The sequence below is a fragment of the Euleptes europaea genome, chromosome 1, assembly GCF_029931775.1.
Source record: "Euleptes europaea isolate rEulEur1 chromosome 1, rEulEur1.hap1, whole genome shotgun sequence".
Classification (NCBI taxonomy): domain Eukaryota; kingdom Metazoa; phylum Chordata; class Lepidosauria; order Squamata; family Sphaerodactylidae; genus Euleptes; species Euleptes europaea.
Window position 1 is genome coordinate 16815683 of NC_079312.1, and position 19977 is coordinate 16835659.

The window sequence follows — 19977 nt, forward strand, 5'->3', positions numbered from 1 at the left end:
CCATTGAAAACAAGTTTAAAGATTTTTTTGACTGCTGGAGCTGAAATAATATTTATCAATTTATTTATTTGTTATCTTCTGCTCTTCTGGAGTGCTCCTAGTGGCCTCTCTGCTTTCAGGGGACAGATCAGGTCCACCTCTATTTACTGTCAACAACCCCACAGCTCCAGACCGCCTACTGAGTCCCCCCTAAGGTATCTTCCCCAAAACAGGAAATCTTCATCGACTTTCCATCATGTGGATCTTCTCATGGATGAGAAGCTGTGTTCTTTGGATGAAGCTCCTGCCGCAGTCAGCACACTCGTAAGGTTTTTCTCCCGTGTGTATTTTGTAATGGTTAAGGAGATGTGATCGTCGGCTCAAGCTTTTCCCACAGATGGAGCACTTGTACGGCTTCACTCCCGTGTGGACTCTGCGATGGCTGATCAGGTTCGATCTCTCACTGAAGCTTCTGCCACAGACGGAACACCTGTACGGTTTCTCACCTGTGTGAGTCCTCTCGTGTTTCTCACGGCCCGATTTGTCGACGAAGCTTTTCCCGCACGTCACACAAGTGAACGGCTTATCTCCCGTGTGGTTCCTCTCGTGTCTAATGAGGCGGTAGCTCTCGCGGAAGCCTTGCCCACAGACAGAGCATTCATATGGCTTCTCCTCCGCGTGGGTCCTTTCGTGCTTGGCCAGCTGTGAGCTGTCACTGAAGCGTTTCCCACAGTCAGAGCATTGGTATGGCTTCTCTCCTGTATGGGTCCTGTTATGCTTCGTAAGGTCTGATGTATCACAGTCAGAGCATTGGTATGGCTTCTCTCCTGTATGGGTCCTGTTATGCTTCGTAAGGTCTGATGTATCACTGAAGCCCTTCCCACAGGCCAAACATTTATATGGTTTCTCTCCTGTGTGGGATCTTTTGTGTTTGGCAAGAGCTGAGCTGTTACTGAAGCCCCTCCCACAATAGGAGCATATGTACGGTTTTTGCCCCGTATGGATTCTCTCATGCACAGCAAGGTCGGAATTAGCGATGAAACTTTTCCCACATGTCGAACACGAAAATGGTTTCTCTCCTGTATGAATTCTTTCATGTTTCGGGAGTTGAGAGATTCGCTTGAAGGTTTTCTCGCACCATGAACATTTATATAATTTCTCACCCGTGTGGGTCGTCACGTTTTTCGGAGGATGTGACTTCCGCTGGCTTTTCCCACAGTGAGGGCCTTTGTACTCTCTCTCCCCCATGTGTTTCTTCATGTGCCGTGAGAGGACTGAACTCTGGTTGAAGCTTTTCCCGCACCCTGTACACTTATATGGTTTCTCTCCCGTATGGGTTCTCTCATGGATGGCAAGATGCGATGCCTGAGCAAAGCTTTTTGCACAGGTAGAGCAGCTGTACAACTTCTCTCCTGTGTGCGTTCTCTCATGCCTCGTGAGGTGGGATCTCCACATGAAGCTTTTCCCGCACTGGGAGCATTGATAGGCTTTCTTTTCTTCAGCAAGCTGACTCTGCTCGGGTTCTATGGGAATAAGCAGAAAAGGGTAATGTGGAACAGGCTTCGTTGTGAGGAAAATAAATATTAAAACAGAAAACACGGGAAACTAGAAACCTACAGCCAAAGTACTAGCTGAAATCCCTTCTGTACTATTGTCTTGATGGCAAGGACTGTGAAGTTACTTCAAAGCCCCTTCTTACTTCAGCAGACTATCTCCTCCACCAACTTCCTCATGCCTATTTCGCCTTCACCCATCTGCTCCTTATGTTCTGGTGTCTCACTTAATTGTGAACGCTGTACCCTTCCTTCATCCATCTTGTCTCTGAGGTTCTTTTAGATCATGGCCAGCAGATGGAGAAGCCGATCTCCTCGATCTCCTCTGTGGCACATAGTTCCTTAACCAGTTTTAGCAGTTTCGTCCATTGTGGCTGTACTTTGAGAGGTGTGATTTGGCTACTTATGTATCCTCTGAACATGTCCATGTTGGACTACCGCAATGAGGCTGCCCTTGAAGACTGCCCAGCTTTGAATGATTCAAAATGCAACAGCTAGACTGCTAACAGGTAGAAGCTACAGAGGACGTGTTGAATATCACTTATCCGGACATCAGATATCCGGACTGATCCGAAAACCAGATGTTTTGAACCGGCATGCATGCATTACTCACAGGCCCTCCGTAGTGCTATTTATGACTGCCCTAAGGTACTTAAGTGGAGTGTTTTATCACCAATTTCAGTTGTGACTGAAGGTTTTTATGGATGCTGACTCTGTTATCTTTTGTCATCCATTTCTGGTTTCTCTAACAGCTGTTTCATCATTTGCACTATTATCAGTTGCTTTTATTAGTTTATTGCTTTTATTGGTTTATTGTTTTAATGGAAGGTTGTATGCCACTTTGAATGTATGTTTTATGGGAAGGCAGGATAAACATATTATAAATAAATAAAACTGAGTTCTCTGTCTCCTGGAATCTCTTCTCAGCCTACTCCAGAAAGCTATTCAATGAATCAGAATTTGAATTTGCTTGCTTTCCTCTTCCCTTTCTAACCCTCTTTTCCTGTTATGTATATTGTATTGCAGGTGTTATTTTGAATTGTAAATCACCTTGAACGAAGTAGCGTTATCAACGCTAAGAACTCTTAACCCTTGGATGGTGAAGTTTCTGACCACTGATTGGCTGTGCTGACGTTATGTCACAGAAAGCTGTTGTCACAAACTCTCCTAACCAATCCAGGAGCAAAGAGGGATTGGAGGTGAAGGAAGATTATCCATTTGCCTGGGAGGAATAACGCTTCACACAGGCATTTTGGACAGGTGTATATTCATCTCTTTATTTGTAACATTTGAATAGAACTTTTCTGTTACTTCGTTCAAGGTGATTTACAATTCAAAATAACACCTGCAATACAATATATCACAATGAGCTCTTTACACATGATTTGATGCCTCTGACGCATCGTGTTGAATGCTGTAATATTGGAATAAGCATTGTGATATTTATAATATTTGTGATATTTAAACACATGAAGCTGCCTTATACTGAATCAGACCCTTGGCCCATCAAAGTCAGTATTGTCTGCTCAGACCAGCAGCGGCTCTCCAGGGAAGAGGTCTTTCACATCACCTACTTGCCTAGTCCCTTTCAACTGGAGATTCCGGGGATTGAACCTGGGACCTTCTGCATGCGAAACACTGAGCCACAGCCCCTCCCCATTTATTTATTTATATTTATTGTATTGTAATATTTATTGTACTGTTAATCACCCTGCGCTTTGGGCGGGCGGTATAGAAATCTAATAAACGAATGAATGAACATCCCTTTAAGGCAGGCCAGAATTATTATCCTCCTGTTACCTACAGAAGGAGGCTGAGGCAGGGTGGCTTGCTCAGGGCCACCTGATCAGTTTGTGGCAGAGGCCGGATTTGAACCAGCACTCTCCCAGATCCCAATTTGTTCTCCTGAAGTGCCACCCTAAGCAGAGTTTCACCTTTCTAAGCCTTTTGGCTGGAGTGGACATAGAAAGGTGCAACTCTGCTTAGAGTTACTTAGTCCTTAAGCTACAGTAGCCACTGCAGATAACTCCTTCAGAAGACTGACTCTTTCTTAGCCCCAATCTGATACTTTATCCAGCACACCACACTGAGTAACTGTGCAGCATTTGGTAATTTAGGCCTGTGAATTCTCACCCTTCAAGGTAGATTCTCCATCACAGTCCTGCCCAATAGGCTCGGTCTTCACAGTGCCCAATGGCAGCTGCTCGGTCTTGGCCGAATTCTCCAACTCCTCCCCCTCAAGCGGAACCAGTGCCTAGAAAAGAAATATAAACACAATCCAGAAGATGCTGCTGGTGTGTCAGGGTTGGAAGTAGTGGTGCATCCTACATTTTGAAGCATTCGATGAGGCGTTACTGGGTCACAGGATTACCTGACAGACTGCCAAGTCTACACAGGGTAGATTGCATGGCTCAGTTTTACTGGGTATGAGGGCTTCCCCCATTGGAGGTGGGGGTGGGTGGGAAGCTATCAAGAGCAGTGGATGACTGACTGGTTTTATTTGTGGCTCCCTTTCCCAGGTGAAGGTCCCTCAGAGCATGGCACTTTAGAAAGAAAAAGCCACAAGTGTGGGTAAAATACCCTCCTGCACCACCCGAGCGGCAAACAACTCCTGACCTAGCCAGCCAAAATATTAGCATCTTTCCCACATCTTGGTTGTAACACGGTAAGGATTTTGGTCGCGGTCCCAGCGATAAAGCCTCGAATGTTCAGAAGCATTCCCTATTCTCAGGGAATTTGCTGGGTGTAAGCAACTATATAAAGAGTCCATACACAATGTCAAACATCTTATGAGAAAACTCAGCAGGAGTTCCAGTTATTCTGCATGGAAGGGTCAGAAATGCAAAAGCTGTCTTTAGGCCTCTTGGGATTATGACAACCATCTCACCTGTAGCTCCTGCATCTCGGCCTCTTCGGACCTTCTCATCAGGAAATCCTCTGCCAAGCTCACTGCCTGGGTGCAGCTCTTAGGGTCACGTTCCCTCACCCAGCTTTGCATTTCCTGTGGGAGGATGACCAGGAACTGTTCCAGGATCAGCAGCTCTAGGATCTGCTCCTTGGTATGCCTCTCTGGTTTCAGCCACTGACAGCAGAGTTTCTGGAGATGACCGAAAGCGTGTCGAGGCCCTTCACACTCCTCATAGCAGAAATGCCTGAACCGCTGCCGCCATATTTCCAAACTAACATCGTCCTCATCCACAGTCTCTTCTTTCATTTCTCCAGAAGAGTGTCCCAGCCTCCCAGAGACCTGCGGAGTATCTCCACTCAGGCCTAGCAGGCTGTGGGACTTCCTGTGTCCTCTAGGCCTCTGGTTGGCAGCTGTGGCTCCATCAGAGGGCTGAAAATCTTTAGTTTCACTCCTGCCTGAGGACTCCAGTAGGCATGGACTTCCACCTCGTGGGGGAGGAGATGCCACTGCTTTGAGAAGCTCCTGCCATTGCTCTTCCCAAACCTGTTGTAACACCTCTTCTGGCTCCTGTTTAACTTGTTGTAGGCCAGGCCCAGAGAGAAACTCCCTCACAGTACCAACCTTGACAACACGTAGGTCCCTTCCTCCTACGTCCAGACTCCCCTCAAAAATTGATCTTGGTGCAACCTCTTTCTCCATTTTCATTCCTCAATGCACATCACACGCTGGAAGAGAAAGCCAGTTTGAGTAAGTGCCATTCATACATAGGTAAGCACTCCACGCCCCACGTGCACAGTTGAGGCAGATAGCAACCACAGTCCAGGCATTTTCGAGGGTGGGACCACCACACCTCTGGAACACCCTCCCCTTTGAAGTTCGTTTGATGCCTACCTTATTCTCCTTTAGATGCCAGACCAAAACATTTCTTTTTATCCAGGCTTTTAAGTAAGGGGTTCAGCTTTTTAGCTGTTTTCATGGTCCTTTTCTAGCCATATATGAAAGGGGGGGGGGCACTGGAAGCGGCTTCTGTGGTTTTGCTTGTAAGCAGCTTCTGTCAGCTAATGGCTTTTGCGAGTCAGTGGCTTATGCATGTAGCTTGTGAAGTGCCCCAAATAAAGGTATTTTACCTATGCCATTATAGACTGCCCCGTGTACATAAACAGGTGCAGGTTTCCCCCTTTTCTACGTGACACCCAAAGACCTTCGTGTCCCGGCAAAAGACTTTGCTTTGCAGAATTACTTGTTGATCTCAGTTGCCAAGAATGACATCTATGGGAACAAGCGGGATTGTATCGTATTGAAATCCATTGTTAGAAATGTATAAAGCTTGATGCTTGGAGAACGGCAAGGTGCGATTCTCTCTCTTGCTTCTGGCTGGAGAGATTTTGATCCCAGCTTTGTACTGTTAAACTGGCATACCATTAAATTGCATAGCTGTAAAGTAATTTCCTGATCTCCAGGGCGTTATTCTTGATCAGATCTATCGGAGTAACGTTTCTAGGCGCTACGCTTGCGTGCATGTCTGAACAGTGATGCAGGCATGATTACTCAGGCACAACATAAGGGGACCTTGAGTCAGTCTCTCTCTTTTTCTTAGCCTGCCCTACCTTACAGGATTGTTGTAAAAACAAGATCCCAACATGGACCAGGGATGGGATAAAATGAGACGAGCACCATCATCCCATCCCCCGCCCTGCTCCTTACCAGCCGCAAAGCTCAGGTCTTCCAGCCGAGACGGGAGATCGATCCCTGTTGGCTCCAGGCGCTTCTCCTCCGCTTTCACCAAATCCGAATCCACTGGCGCCTGTCTAAACGCGTCTCCAAAGCAAATGGGGATTTCTTTCTCTCTTTTAATGCAGTTTTCCAGGCAAGGGAACCCACGTCCGCCTGCAGTTTTGTTTTCAGGGGGAAGGTTAGTTTTAAGGCTTGTTTCTTTTTTCCGCTTCCCATCATGTGACGGCCCCGGGCAAGCTAAGCGTTTGCACGGCTGCAGGAGGAGGGAGGCGTGGGAAAGGGTGCCTGGGGAATAGGGAAAACCGGGTCTGGCTTGTGCCGAGGGGAAATCAGAGTGTCCCACCCCACCCCCGTCGCCTCCACGGCATCATCTTCGGTGCAGGACCCGGCTCTGCAAAGTCAGCGTTCAGTACTAATGCAGATGCAATTGTCCCTGAGCATGTGCAGAGTGCTTCCCCCCCCCCCCCGCTCCTGCGAAACCACCAGCAGTCCACTCCCCACACTTCTATGCAACAGAGCTGAAGGGGAAGGCTTTCTAGAAAGGCACAGGCGCGCCCTGGGCTATAAGCAGTGGTTCCCAACCTTTTTCTTTCTTTTTAATAAATTTTTTTATTGTTTTCTCATTTTATACATTATAAATCAATTTCCATCAATACTTTAACAATAACAATAACAATCTATGAAACAATAACAATAACAATCTATGAAATTGTCTAATTTTTCTAAATTTTCTACTCTAAAAGATAACATAAAAAAATTGACTTCCCTTCACTCTCTTCTGCCCAAAATTAAATCGTATATACTTTTGCTAACAGTATAATCCCCCTCTACTCAGTTATTTTATAAGTATCTTAATCTAGTTAATATACCTGTAATCATCCTACTATCACTATACCAAATAAACGTGAGGGATTAAATCAAAGAGTATCCTTTAAAATGACCCATCAAAAAAATGTTTTTCACAGTGAATTCTCCCCATCTCCCACTCCCCCCAAAATTGTACATTATCAGTCTGGTTAATATAAGCAGTAAGTTTCGCCATCTCGTTCCCAACCTTTTTTTGACCAGGGGCCACTAGGACTTTTTTGTTCGGTGCAGGGACCCCCAAGGTTCAAAATAAAAATTCTGAGAATTTGAAAATAAACTTTAATCATAACTGTTAGTTAAACATTAAACTTAGAATAATACTTGAATATATTTTTATAATAGAGAACTTTTAATTGAAAATATTAATTTAGTATGGGTTTATAACTTTGTTTCTCGGACCTTAATTTAGTTCTCGCGGACACCTGGGGGTCCGTGGACCCCTGGTTGGGAACCAGTGGGCTATAGCGTCGCTTCTTTGCAATTCTCACCCCACCCTGCTGCGTAAGAAATTTCAGTCCTAAAACACCGAGTAGGGTTGGCCAGGGCCGGATTTAGGTTTGATGAGGCCCTAAGCTATTGAAGGTAATGGGGCCCTTTATATGCCCAGCTGTCCTTTGTCAACAACAAATTGCGGCTGTTTTTTGTGTTGAATATATGCTATATGGTAATTTATGGACCTAATAGGTATCTAAAGCAATTTGCACATAACAAAATATGTCTTTTATCAAAGTAATTGCGGGGCCCATTACTTACATAATAGGAGCCTACACAACACAAAACACTGTTGCTGTATGTAGGTTTTATTTTATTTGTTTTCTTATCTCATATTTTGGAAATGTACATCCAGGTTGTTGCTTTTCCTTTAAAAATTTTTGGGGGGCCCAAGAGAGTTGGGCACCAAATCCGGCACCAACCTCCAGGTACTAGCTGGAGATCTGCTATTACAACTGATATTCAGCGACAAGAGGTCAGCTTTGGCCACTGGAAGAAGGCTAGGCTACAGCCCTTGACAGTCTTAATTTTTCCTGGACAGTCTAATTTTCTGTGTGCTGGGAGGGTGTTGTTTGTTTGTACAGAGAAGCTTTCACCTGCAGGAGGTGGAAGGAAGGGACTGGTTCAGTGATAGAGCGTTTGCTTTGCACGCAGAAGGTCCCGGTTCAATCCCCTTCACCAGCATCTCCAGTTAAAGATCCAGGCAGCAAGTGATGTGAAAGACCTCTGCCTGAGACCCTGGAGAGCCGCTGTTGCCAGTCTGAGTAAACAATACTGACTTTGATGGATCAAAGGTAAGGCAGTGTAAGGCAGCTTCATCTGTTCATGCGCCACAGCCCAGACACTGTGTTACCAGTGTGTGTGTGTAAAGTGCGGTCAAGTCGCAGCCGACTTATGGCGACCCCTTTTTGGGGTTTTCATGGCAAGAGACTAACAGAGGTGGTTTGCCAGTGCCTTCCTCTGCACAGCAACCCTGGTATTCCTTGGTGGTCTCCCATCCAAATACTACCCAGGGCTGACCCTGCTTAGCTTCTGAGATCTGACGAGATCAGGCTAGCCTGGGCCATCCAGGTCAGGGCATGTTACCAGTAAGAAGTCTTAGTAGCAGGATTCCTCTGATGGAGCCCATGCTGGATGGAGGAACCCGGGAAGCATTTTCATTGGGGTCCTGTCCTTGCACCTGATTTTGTTCTCTGCCAGCTCATCCATAAACAAGAGAGGTGTGTCTAAAAGAGACCAGAGGCTTTTTTTTTTTTGCTTCACCTTATCTTCCTTAGAGCAGCGCTGTCTTCAAGGGCATGTAGCCGTCTATTATTTGCCCTGTTTGGTGTTTTCCCCTGCTTTGTTGCAAACTTTTCCAAACCTGGCATGGTACAACGTTTTGCAGCCGAAGTGCCTCTGGAAAGTGTGGATGGGAAAATGTGCATATCTTTGGCAAGTTCCATCCACATTGGCGCTATTCTTCTTACCCCAGTCTCCACGACTACCATTTCTCCCCCTCTGTCTTAAAAAATAAATCAGGAACTGTTAGATCTCTGTGGCACTGTAACAGTCTATTGCTTCACTCAACTAGTACTCACATTTTTTTAAAATGGAAGGATCTGGCCCTTTTCATTGCAGAGGCATAAGGGCAAAGGTCCAGACTGCACCTTTCCCCTTATAACTTGGCAACAAAAAAGGACAGAGACTAATTTTTTGTTTAAATGGAAAGCTGGAAACTGGTAAATTGTTGCAATAGACTGTTATAACACTATAATGATCTAGGATTTAAAAAAAACTCCTGCTGTGGAGGGTGGGGCCACAGCAAGCAAGTAATGTTTAGGGGAAACTCCTTGTGGATATCCTTCAACCACTGCAAAAGACTACCCCCCCCCCCGCCAGTGGCCAGGAGAGACCTGGCAACCCGCCTTTCAGTTGCCATTTTTTGTATGTTGTTATACAAAGTTGTGCTGAAAGGCAGGGTAAGAACGTGTTAATAAATGCACCGATACCAAGGTAAACTGCTGTGCAGCAGATTGTTATCCAGATCTCCCCTAGACATGATCAGAAATCAGTGACTAACTCCACTGTTATATCCAGCAGAAATTCACATTTTCCCTTCTCCCCTGCTGATCAATCTGTTGGCATAGGGAGGGTTAGCAGGGCTATTGCAAAAGCCAGCAGCCCTGAAAATAACTTCTCGCTGTGTGACCTTCCAGTCCCATGAACTGTGTGAACGGCCTTCCGGGTCAAGGGTAGGGGGTTGCCATGCCCCCCCCCATCCCAGCCATCCATGTGCTCAAGCAGCATCTTAGCAGGGCTTGCTTTGCCAGGTCTAGGGCTTGGCTTCACTCACGTGATAGGAAGCGGAAAACAAAGCAAAAGCCGCCTGAATAAGCAATAAAGGGGAGGCTGAGCTTCCTGAAATGCAGTTTTCCTAAAAAGCTTAATCCGGATCCTTAAATTAACAAGGAGTCCCCCCCTTTTTTTTTTGGGTGCATGATGGGCATCACTTAATGCGGATTCACCATTCCGTTGCATTGTCGTAATCAGAACGAGGCATTAAAAAGGTTGGATTTTCTTGACCCTTAAAAAGGAAAACCCAGTGCAAGCTCCTGGGTGAATCCGGTTTAGAGACTCCGAATAAGGATCCGGGGGTATGCATGCATGCATGCTGCTTTGAATTTAATCCACGCGAAGTGCAAAGCCTTTTCGGCGTTTTGACATTGCAAGTGCAGAAGGTGGGCGGGGAAGGTCTTTTGGAAGCTGCAGAGAGGAGGAAGAGGAGCGACCCCCGAGGAGTCAACTCTGCAAGGGGACGAACTGCTGAAGCGGTAAGAGAAACGGAGGAGGGAGAGATTGCCTCCGCCGGGCTTGCAGAATCCTAGAGCTGGAAGGGAACACCAGGGTCATCTAGTCCAACCCCCTGCACAATGCAGGAAATTCATAACAGCCTCCCATTCACCCCCAATGACCCCTACTCCATGCCCACAAGATGGCCAACATGCCCTCCTTCATCTGCCTAAGGTCATAGAATCAGCATTTGCTGACAGATGGCCATCTAGCCTTAAAAACCTCCAGGGAAGGAGAACTTACCCCCTGTTCCACTGAGGAACCGTGCTAAGTGTTAGAAAACTCTTCCTAATGCCTAGAGGGGAACCCTTTTGATTTAATTCCAACCCCAGCTCCATACAACCCCCTCCCAGTGCAATCTGGCTGCAAGTCCCTTTCAGCGGTAGGTAGGCTGCTGCAGAATATGCCTACAAGGGGCAGGGGAGCTTCTAAAGACGTAATGCGTCATCGGTATGTGGAACTCGCTGCCTCAGGATGTATTGCGGTCCACAAGATCAGTGGGCTTTGAAAAGGGGCTAGGGCAGGGGCGTCTTGGGAGCTCTTATCTGGCCTGCTTGCCAGCCGAGGCAGTCACTCCCCCCTCCCGTCCTGATCTGGCCGGCCCGACCAAGTGACATTTATATCATACCCGGCCCTCCTAACATATGAGTTTGACACCCTTGGGCTAGGGGCTTTCATGGAGGATAGATCCCTCAATGGCTGTTAGCCACAGGGGCTAGGTAGAGCCTCCCTGCTCTGGGGCCATGTTGCTCTGGATGCCAGTTTGGGGACAACAGCAGGTGGACGCTTTGGTCTGTGCGCCCCTCCTTGTACACCTTCGGAGACATCTGGTGGGTTGTTGTGGGAACCAGCATGCTGGATCAAATGTGCCTCTGGTTGATCCAGCAGTGTTCTCCTTAGGTCAGCAATAAATACAGCCAGCATGGTGTAGTGGGTTAAGAGCGGTGGTTTGGAGCGGTGGAGTCTGATCTGGAGAACCGGGTTTGATCCCCCACTCCTCCACATGAGTGGCGGAGGCTAATCTGGTGAACTGGGTTGGTTTCCCCACTCCTCCACACGAAGCCAGCTGGGTGCCCTTGGGCTAGTCGCAGCTCTCTCAGCCCCACCTGCTTCACAGGGTGTCTGTTGTGGGGAAGGGAAGGGGATTGTAAGGCAGTCTGAGTCTCCCTTAAGCGGTAGAGAAAGTCGGCATATAAAAACCAACTCTTCTTCTGTCCTGTTGTTCTTCCATTACGAAACGCAGGATGGCATACATGGCGGGGGACCTGGAGTGGGGAGGAGTCTCTCACCCAGAGCCAGCCTGCTGAACTTTAGCAAGATTACTGAATCGGGCGTTTTCCTGACCTAATAGATCCATGCTAATACAATATTTATCATTTGTGAGTGTTACCTGCCATCAGGCTACTTCTGATTTATGGTGACTGTATGAATCAGTGACCTCTGAAACATCCTATCATTAGTAGCCTTGCTCAGGTCTTGCAAGCTCATTGTTTTACATGATAATAATTATGGGGGGTCTTCATGTTTGTCTGCGGCAGCCTGGTAATGTATTAAAGACAAGTTTGTATTCCTGAGCATGAGTATACAACCTTTTTTTTACCCAAGCTCTGTGGGGGGGGGGGGGGTTAGACTGCAATTTTAAGCCCCCAGGAGGACTGCCAGCATCTCTGGGAGTTCTCTTGGACTTAGCTGGTAGATGTGCAGGTTTGAGAGGTGAAAAAGAAGAAGAGTTGGTTTTTAATACCCTGCTTTTCTCTGCCGTAAGGAGTCGCAAAGCGGCTTACAATCACCTTTGCTTCCCCTTCCCACAACAGGCACCTTGTGAGGTAGGTGGGGCTGAGAGAGTTCTGAGGGAACTGTGACTGGCCCAAGGTCACCCAGCTGGCTTCATGTGGAGGAGTGGGGAATCGAACCCGGTCCTCAAGATTAGAGTCTGCCACTCTTAGCCACTACACCACGGGCATGAGCTGTGCCTATTGCCTTCTCACCCCAGCAGCACTTCCAGAGCCTCAGTTGCTTGGGCAGAAATCTGGCTCTGGGTGCCCAAGCAAAATAGTCTGGTTTGCTACTGTCAGCACCCATGCCAGGGGTTGCCTGCCCCTGAGCTAGAATAGCATCTTGTTAGTCTTTAAAGACTCCCTTTTATTTTCGCGTTCATATAGTGGCCCCAGAACATTCAGAGACCACTGTCCTTAGGTTATAAATTTGAAAAATACATAAATTCCCAAATGCTGTTTTGATTAAAGTGGGGGGCTATTAAGACCCCTCTACTTAAGTGCCTCCCAAATCCAGCAACCACCACTCTTGGCAGGTACACCTTTGGAAGGGCCTATAACTCAGTGGTTGAAACACCAGCTGTGGATGCCAAAGATCTCAGGATCCATCAGCAGCAACTCAAATTTTTTAAAAAAGGATCTCAAGTAACAGGGCTGAGAAGGCCAGCCTTCCTGAGACCCTGCATAGAAAGGAACCCCTGCAGAAATCGGCTTGTTGAAAACGCAGGAGCCCCACCTGTCTTTGCACGTGATTGTCCTGTTATCAGCATTCAGAAGCAGGGAAGGGAAACCAAGCGTGGCCCGAATCTCCATTGACCAAGACCAGAGTCACAGCTCAGTCGTTCAGTATGGGCTTTGCAAATGGATGGTCTCAGGTTCATAATTATAGTATCACTTCCAGTGAGGGGGAGCTCACCACCTCCCTAGGCAGCCGATTCCACTGCTGAACTACTCTTACTGTAAAAAGGTGTTCCTAATGTCTTTCTGCCCGTAACGTATACCCATTATTGTGAGTCCTGTTCTTCTGCCAACAGGAACAGCTCCCTGCCCTGCTCTAAGTGACAGCCCTTCAAATATTTAAAGAGAGCAATCATGTCCCCCTTCAACTTCCCCTTCTCCAGACTGAACATTCCCAAGTTCAATCCTTCCTTTCTCTGATTGAGGCTGTAGGAAAGAACTCTTTTCAGAAACAACTGCTTGTCAGAGAAGGCAATACCTCGTAAGATGAGCCAGTGGTCATATATCATCAGCACCTTGGTTTCCTCCTTTGTGAAACTGGTGCAGTGATGATCAACTTCCCAGGGTGTTGTGTTGTCTGAAGCCAAACATATAGCACTTTGCAGTTTTGAAAAAATGCCTAGTAGTACGTCTTCTTTAGCAGAAATGGATGGACACATTTTCTCTTCTTTCAAGGCCTGCCTGGTCAGATTTGGAGGACATGGTGGGGTTTTCCACAAAGAAAGAGATGCTGAATCCCGATCCATGAATTTTTGAGTGCGTTTTATCCTAGTGGGATTATCACAGCAACATGGCTTCATTGGGTAAGGGTTCCTGCCTTGTAGTTTTGGATTATAAATTGGCATGCCGAGAAGGTGGGGGAGAAAGTAAAGCGCGGTTGTCAGGGATGGTATTGTGTGTGTGTGGGGGGGAATTGCCCACTGTCATGTGGCCTGGGGTACATTATGCTTGTTTGTACAGAGATGCGTTTCACCCGCCAGACTTCCTGCCCTTTCCCATACACGTGTGCACACACACATTTATTTTGCTCTGTCGAAACTCCAGTAATACAGAAGACCTCTTTCCTAAGGGTCCTGATGCCCCAGTGGATATATTTAGACAAGCTTTAGAGGTTGAGTTAATTGTACCTTTTGCTGAAATGTTATTGAAAACAATGTGAAAGCTTTGGCTCTTCCGATGCAGTCCTATGCAGAGCTGTTCTAGCCTGTGTGTTATGTGCTGTCAAGTTGCTTCTGACTTATGGCAACCCTATGAATCAATGTCCTCCAAAATGCACTATCATTAGCAGCCTTGCTCAGGGCTTGCAAACTGAGGGCCATGGCTTCCTTGATTGAGTCAATCCATCTCATGTTGGGTCTTCCTCTTTTCCTGCTGCCTTCAATTTTTCCTAGCATTATTGTCTTTTCCAGTGACTCTTGTCTTCTCATATTTAATCTTTTTATTTAATTTCGAAGAGTTACTACAGCCTAAATCCACTTGTTTTCTTGCGCTTACACTGGTGTAATTCTGCATTGGAATTACACTGTGAATTTGTTTATATAATTAATGAACCTGTGGGTTGTTATCTCTGTCTTGCAGGGTGGTTTGGGTTTTGCAGACATAAGGGAATCTACTAGACCCTTTGCAGAGATTTGTGTGTGCAAACTGGGGGGTGGGGGTCTTCCTCTACTAACAAGATATTCTTATTTATTTTATTATTTGTTTATTTAAAATATTTATTTGTTACCCTCCTTTGTACCTTACAAGAATTCAAGGCGGCTTGCAATACAAACAGCAACAAAACACAATAAAATACAATTTCTCAGTGTCTTATTTTTCAAACATCTTTACTTTACTTTCTCCTCATCAGACTTTCCTCCTGTGGTGATAAAGCTAGAAGAAGAAGAGATACCCTGGCTGCCAAATAACCAAGGATCAGAGGAAAGTGAGACCTTTGCGGGTACCTGCTCAGGTGAGGGATGGAGCCATTGCATTGTACTCCATTAATGATTCTTATTTATTTATTTTCCTGCAAGGTCAACCACACCTTTGTTCATTGAGTCTGAATGTTTGCTAGGCGAGGCTGTTGTGTATGTAAAGTGCCGTCAAGTTGCTGCCGACTTATGGTGACCCAATAGGGTTTTCAAGGCAAGAGACTAGCAGAGATGGTTTGCCATTGCCTTCCTCTGCATAGCGACCCTGGTATTCCTTGGAGGTCTGCAGTCCAAGTACTAACCAGGGCTGACCCCACGTAGCTTCTGAGATATGATGAGATCAGGCTAGCCCAGGCTGTTAGACCACAAACATTAAGGAATTGCCTGGTTTGCTGGTGTTGGAAGCTTGCAGAGGTAGACTGAGCGGCACCATGGTGTTAGGCTGAGTGGGAGTAACTGAGTCATGGATACTTCATGACCAAGCGGGGATTTGAACCCAGGTCTCACAGTCTAACCTCTAGTTCTCATACACCTTGGGAGATGGTTTTTCTCTTCCCTCACGGCAAACGCTATTTGTACAACCTGATGATCAGTATTAAAATAAAAATATTTTCTCTGTTTCTAACACAAAAAAGAGCTTTGGCTACTCTAGAATCAGAGAATGATTAACATGCAACAGGTAGGGGACCAAATTCCTTTTGACGAAGCCTGTTTCTTTCCTTCCTTCAGCAGGATTTGCTGTTCCCAAATCTGAGGTGGTCCATGGGGGAGATCCATGGATTCCAGAGCCTGTTTCAAAGGAAAGGGAGATCCCAACAGAGTATGGCTCAGGTGAGGGAACATAAAGAATGTGGGGACGAAGGGCTGGGTTAAACTTCCCTTGTGAGAGAGAATGCAGCGGTCCCTATCCAAGATATGGACGGCTGCCTGCTGACAGGAATCTGGCAGGGCTGCTTCTCAGTGACAAAAAAGCTTCTGGTTTGGCCTTTTCCTTTTGTTGTTGTTCATTAAATCCTATTTTCCTGACAACTTTTTTATTTTAAAAATCGATCCCCATGAAATCATACAATTTCCCGCTTTTATGAGTTATCTTTCTCCTTAGCCATTTATATATTCTGTGTTCTTCCTCTCCTCACCAACAGCTAGAGAGGATGGAGGAAGACAGAGGACAAGAGTTAGACACCAGACCAACCAGGTGGATCTCCGTCCCTGTCAGGATTTCCCGCCCCTCCAACCTTCCTTGAGAGCCAGAGTGGTGTAGTGACTAAGAGCAGTGGTTTAGAGCAGTGGACCCTAATATGGAGAATCAGGTTTGATTCCCCGCTCCTTCACATGAGTGCTGGATGCTAATCTGGTGAACCAGGTTGGTTTCCCTACCCCTACACATGAAGCCTGCTTGATGACCTTGGCCTAGTCACAGTTCTCTTAGAGCTCTCTCAGCCCCAACTATCTCTCAAGGTGTCTTGTAGGGAGGGGAAGGGAAGGTGATTGTAAGCCTGTTTGATTCTTCTTTAAGTAGTAGAGAAAGTCGGCATATAAAAACCAACTCTTCTCCTCCTCCTCGGAAGGAGCCATCAGAGTTCTCTGATTCTATGACCTTGGGCAGATGATGAGAGGGAGGGCATCTTGGCCATCTTCTGGGCATGGAGTATGGGTCACTGGGGGTTTGGGGGGGAGGTAGTTGTGAATTTCCTGCATTGTTCAGGGGGTTAGACTAGATGACCCTCGTGGTCCCTTCCAACTCTATGATTCTACACAAACAGAGCTAGGCTTTGCCACTTGGGAGGCATAACGCAGGTCAGCTGTGAGACATCAGGAAACATTTGGGGGTTTGCACTGAAATTGGTTCCCCTGCCCCTGGAATAATTTTTCAGACCTTTGCTTTTTTTTACAAAAACCCCCCCTGCCTTCTGCGCAGAGCTTCCTGATGTGATCGTGAAGCTGGAGGAGGAAGAGGAGCCGTGTGTTCCATATCGCCCAGGATCAGAGGGAAGCAAAATATTCCACAGAGCCCACTCAGGTGAGAGACTAGCCCACTCACAGGGACTAGCACCGTTTTGTCAAGTGGAAGCGCTGCAGATGCTGGATCGAGCCAAGGGTCTGTCTAGTCCCCAACAACGGCTGCCCACATCCTTCTCACCGGTGTCCGTATGGTGCAGTGGTAATAATGCTGGATCCAGTCCAAACTCCTACTCTTTCATGGAACTCGCAGAGGTGGCAATCTATTGTAGGCTTACCTATGTACTTCCATTGAATTTGGAGGATCTTGGTTCTGAGTACACACGCATGAACCTGCCTTGTACTGAATCAGACCCTTGGTTCATCAAGGTCAGTATTGTCTACTCTGACTGGCAGAGGCTCTCCAGGGACTTAATTGAGGTTTTTCACATCACCTGGTCCTTTCAGCCGGAGATGCCAGGTATTGAACCTGGGACCTTCTACATGCCAAGCAGATGCTCTACCTCTGAGCCATAGAACTGTGTCAAATGGGCCACTCGCTGTCTCCCGGCCTTATCTACCTCACTGGGCTGTTGTGAGGATAAAGTTCGTGTGTGTGGGAAACCATGTCTCCCCTTCTCCGTTCCACTCCCCCCCCCGGGGAAGGATGGGATGAAATTCTAGTCAGTAAGCTGGGCCTGAAGCCTTCCTCTGCTGTTTGTTCCCAGTAACAGGTACTACATCTGTCTTTTACATTTTCATCCTGCCTTTCCTCCAAGATGCTCAGGGAAGCATACAGAGCTCTCCTCCGTTTTATCCTCACAACAACCCTGTGAGGTAGGTTAGGCTTAGAGTGTGTAACTGGCTCATGGTCACCCAGCAAGCTTCTATGGCAGAACAGGGATTTGAACCCAGGTCACCCAAATCCTAGACTGACACTCATAAGCGCTTTACCACACAGGTTGGCTGGTATTCTTTCTCGGAACTTGGAGGTTCCATTTGAATATGATAATCAATGTTGATAGATGTGCTTCATTTTAAAAAAGATTTACAAATAAATATTTTTGTTCATTCTTGGGGAGTCCCCTGAATATTGGGGAGTCCCCTAACCCTAACCTTGTCTGTGGGTGGCCCTGTTTCCCTAACCTACTGGCAGACAGAGGACTCTGTCTTTTTGACTGGAGAGTTTTGACGATGCTGGTATAATGTCCTGGCTCTCTGTTTTCTCCCACAGGAGATGGCTGTGAAAGAATCCATGTGGCAGAAACTCCATATTACTCAGGGTTTGGGAAAAGCATCAGCGTTAACCCGAATCTTATCAAACAAGAAACACAGAATGCAGCAGAGAAGCCGCACAAATGCTCGCGCTGTGCGAAAAGCTTTATGAAAAGATCCAACCTTCGCACCCATGAGAGGATCCATACGGGAGAAAAGCCATTCCGGTGCTCTGAGTGTGGGAACAGCTTCAGCGACGGGTCCAGCTTGATTAGGCATAAGAGGAAACACACCGGGGAGAAACCCTACAGTTGCTCGCAGTGCGGGAAAAGGTTCAACCAGAGTTCCAGCCTCATCAGGCACGAGAGAAGCCACACAGAACAGCGACCTTACAAATGCTTGGAGTGTGGCAAAAGGTTCAACCAGAGTTCGACCCTGGTTCGGCACCAGAGAATCCACCGAGAACAGAGACCTTATAAATGCTCTGAGTGTGGCAAAAGGTTCATTCAGAGCTCCAGTCTCCTTGCGCATGAGAGAATCCACTTGGGGCAGAAACCTTACGGTTGCGCTGTCTGCGGGAAGGGCTTTGTTCAGAGATCGAACCTTCTTATCCACGAGATGAAGCACACTGGTCTGAAACCGTTCAAGTGCCCCGACTGCGGGAAAGGGTTCAATCAGAATTCCAGCCTCGTCATACACAGGAGAATCCACACAGGAGAAAAACCGTACAACTGTTCCCATTGCGGACGACGGTTCAGCGATAAATCAAGTCTTAATAAACACGAGAGGGCTCACAGAGGAGACAAACCATACAAGTGCTCGACCTGTGGGAAAAGCTTTGTACGGAGGTCTCATCTTCTCACCCACGAAAGGATACACACGGGAGTGAAACCGTTTAAGTGCTCGGACTGCGGGAAAAGCTTCAGTAGCCGATCGCACCTCATAAGGCACGAGGGGACCCACACTGGAGAAAAACCCTATGACTGCTCGTTTTGTGGGAAGAGTTTCAACAGGAAATCAAACCTGACAAACCATGAGAGGACCCACACGGGAGAGAAGCCCTTCAAATGCTCAGACTGTGGCAAGAGTTTTAGTGATCGGTCGAGCCTGATCAAGCACGAGAGGATCCACACGGGTGAGAAGCCGTACAGCTGCTCAGCCTGCGAGAAAAGCTTCAGTGACAAATCGAGCCTCATCCGCCACGAAAGGATCCACACAGAAGAGAAGCCGTATAAATGCTCGGACTGCGGGAAGGGGTTCAATCAGAGTTCCAGCCTCATTGTGCACGAGAGAACCCATACCGGGGAAAAGCCGTTTAAATGTTCGGATTGCGGGAAAGGCTTCATTAGAAGGACGATCCTTAACAAGCACGAAAGAACTCATATGGGAGCGAAACCGTAAAGAATGGAATTGTGGGGGAATGGTCTGATAATGACAATGGAACATACGTTGTTAGAGACAAATGTGTTAGTGTGGTACACAGGAACTAGTGCATGATGTTGGCTCACAGCTGAACCAAACAAGACTAGAAGGTCCTTGATGCATCTCTTTTAAATTTTCACCCAATGGCAGCTGTGGAGGAGGCTGATTTGGATTGCTACTAGCAAAAGGTGTTAACCCTCTTTCCCGCTGCAATCTCTTCTCCCCTTCCCCTGCCCATTTCCGGATTCAGTGCAGCCCTCCGGAGATACTGTTTGCTCCAGCAGAGAAAATGGAAGGGGCAAAGACTACCTCTGGCAGGAGCAAATTCCTATCTGGAAGCATAGTTTTTTGGTACATATTTATCCTGAAAAACACTCAAGAAAAAAAGGGAAGAATTCAAATTAAAAGTAAGAGGGAGCTAAAGGGGTTGAGCTAAACACTATCTGATACAACAACTAAAAATATACTTTTATTATATAATGTGCACAATGGGGTTTAAAAACACCGGGTCTAAAATACAGGCTTCCTAACAATCACAAATATTGAATGGTAACAAATATTACAAACACACAGTTGATGCTAGTAACAAAATCTGACCAGATGCGTTTGGG

The 19977-nt window shown here is 46.8% G+C and overlaps 2 protein-coding genes across 2 annotated transcripts; one reads left to right on the forward strand and one right to left on the reverse strand.

Moving 5' to 3' along the window:
* Positions 1-219: 219 nt before the first annotated feature.
* Positions 220-9023, reverse strand: LOC130472613 (zinc finger protein 436-like). Its single transcript, XM_056843989.1, has 6 exons — positions 9003-9023; positions 6145-6427; positions 4420-4850; positions 3666-3786; positions 1143-1502; positions 220-767 (listed from the first exon to the last, which is right to left on the reverse strand). The coding sequence occupies exons 1-6, from the start codon at positions 9021-9023 to the stop codon at positions 220-222; spliced, it is 1764 nt and encodes a 587-aa protein (XP_056699967.1).
* A 4587-nt stretch (positions 9024-13610) lies between these two features.
* LOC130474163 (zinc finger protein OZF-like) lies at positions 13611-19354 on the forward strand. Its single transcript, XM_056845709.1, has 5 exons — positions 13611-13681; positions 14728-14829; positions 15521-15622; positions 16710-16811; positions 17964-19354. Exons 1-5 carry the CDS (start codon positions 13669-13671, stop codon positions 19343-19345), a joined length of 1701 nt encoding a protein of 566 aa, XP_056701687.1. The 5' UTR covers positions 13611-13668; the 3' UTR covers positions 19346-19354.
* The last annotated feature ends 623 nt before the right edge of the window (positions 19355-19977 follow it).

Coding starts and splice junctions, on each gene's coding strand:
- LOC130472613 (XM_056843989.1), bottom strand. CDS start 9,023: ATGGTAGTCGTGGAGACTGGG. Junction 6,428..9,002: donor TGGTAGTCGTGGAGACTGGG/GTAAGAAGAATA, acceptor CTCCTCCTGCAG/CCGTGCAAACGCTTAGCTTG. Junction 768..1,142: donor AAACGTGACGACCCACACGG/GTGAGAAATTAT, acceptor GTGATACATCAG/ACCTTACGAAGCATAACAGG.
- LOC130474163 (XM_056845709.1), top strand. Junction 14,830..15,520: donor CTTTGCGGGTACCTGCTCAG/GTGAGGGATGGA, acceptor TCCTTCCTTCAG/CAGGATTTGCTGTTCCCAAA. Junction 16,812..17,963: donor ATTCCACAGAGCCCACTCAG/GTGAGAGACTAG, acceptor TTTCTCCCACAG/GAGATGGCTGTGAAAGAATC.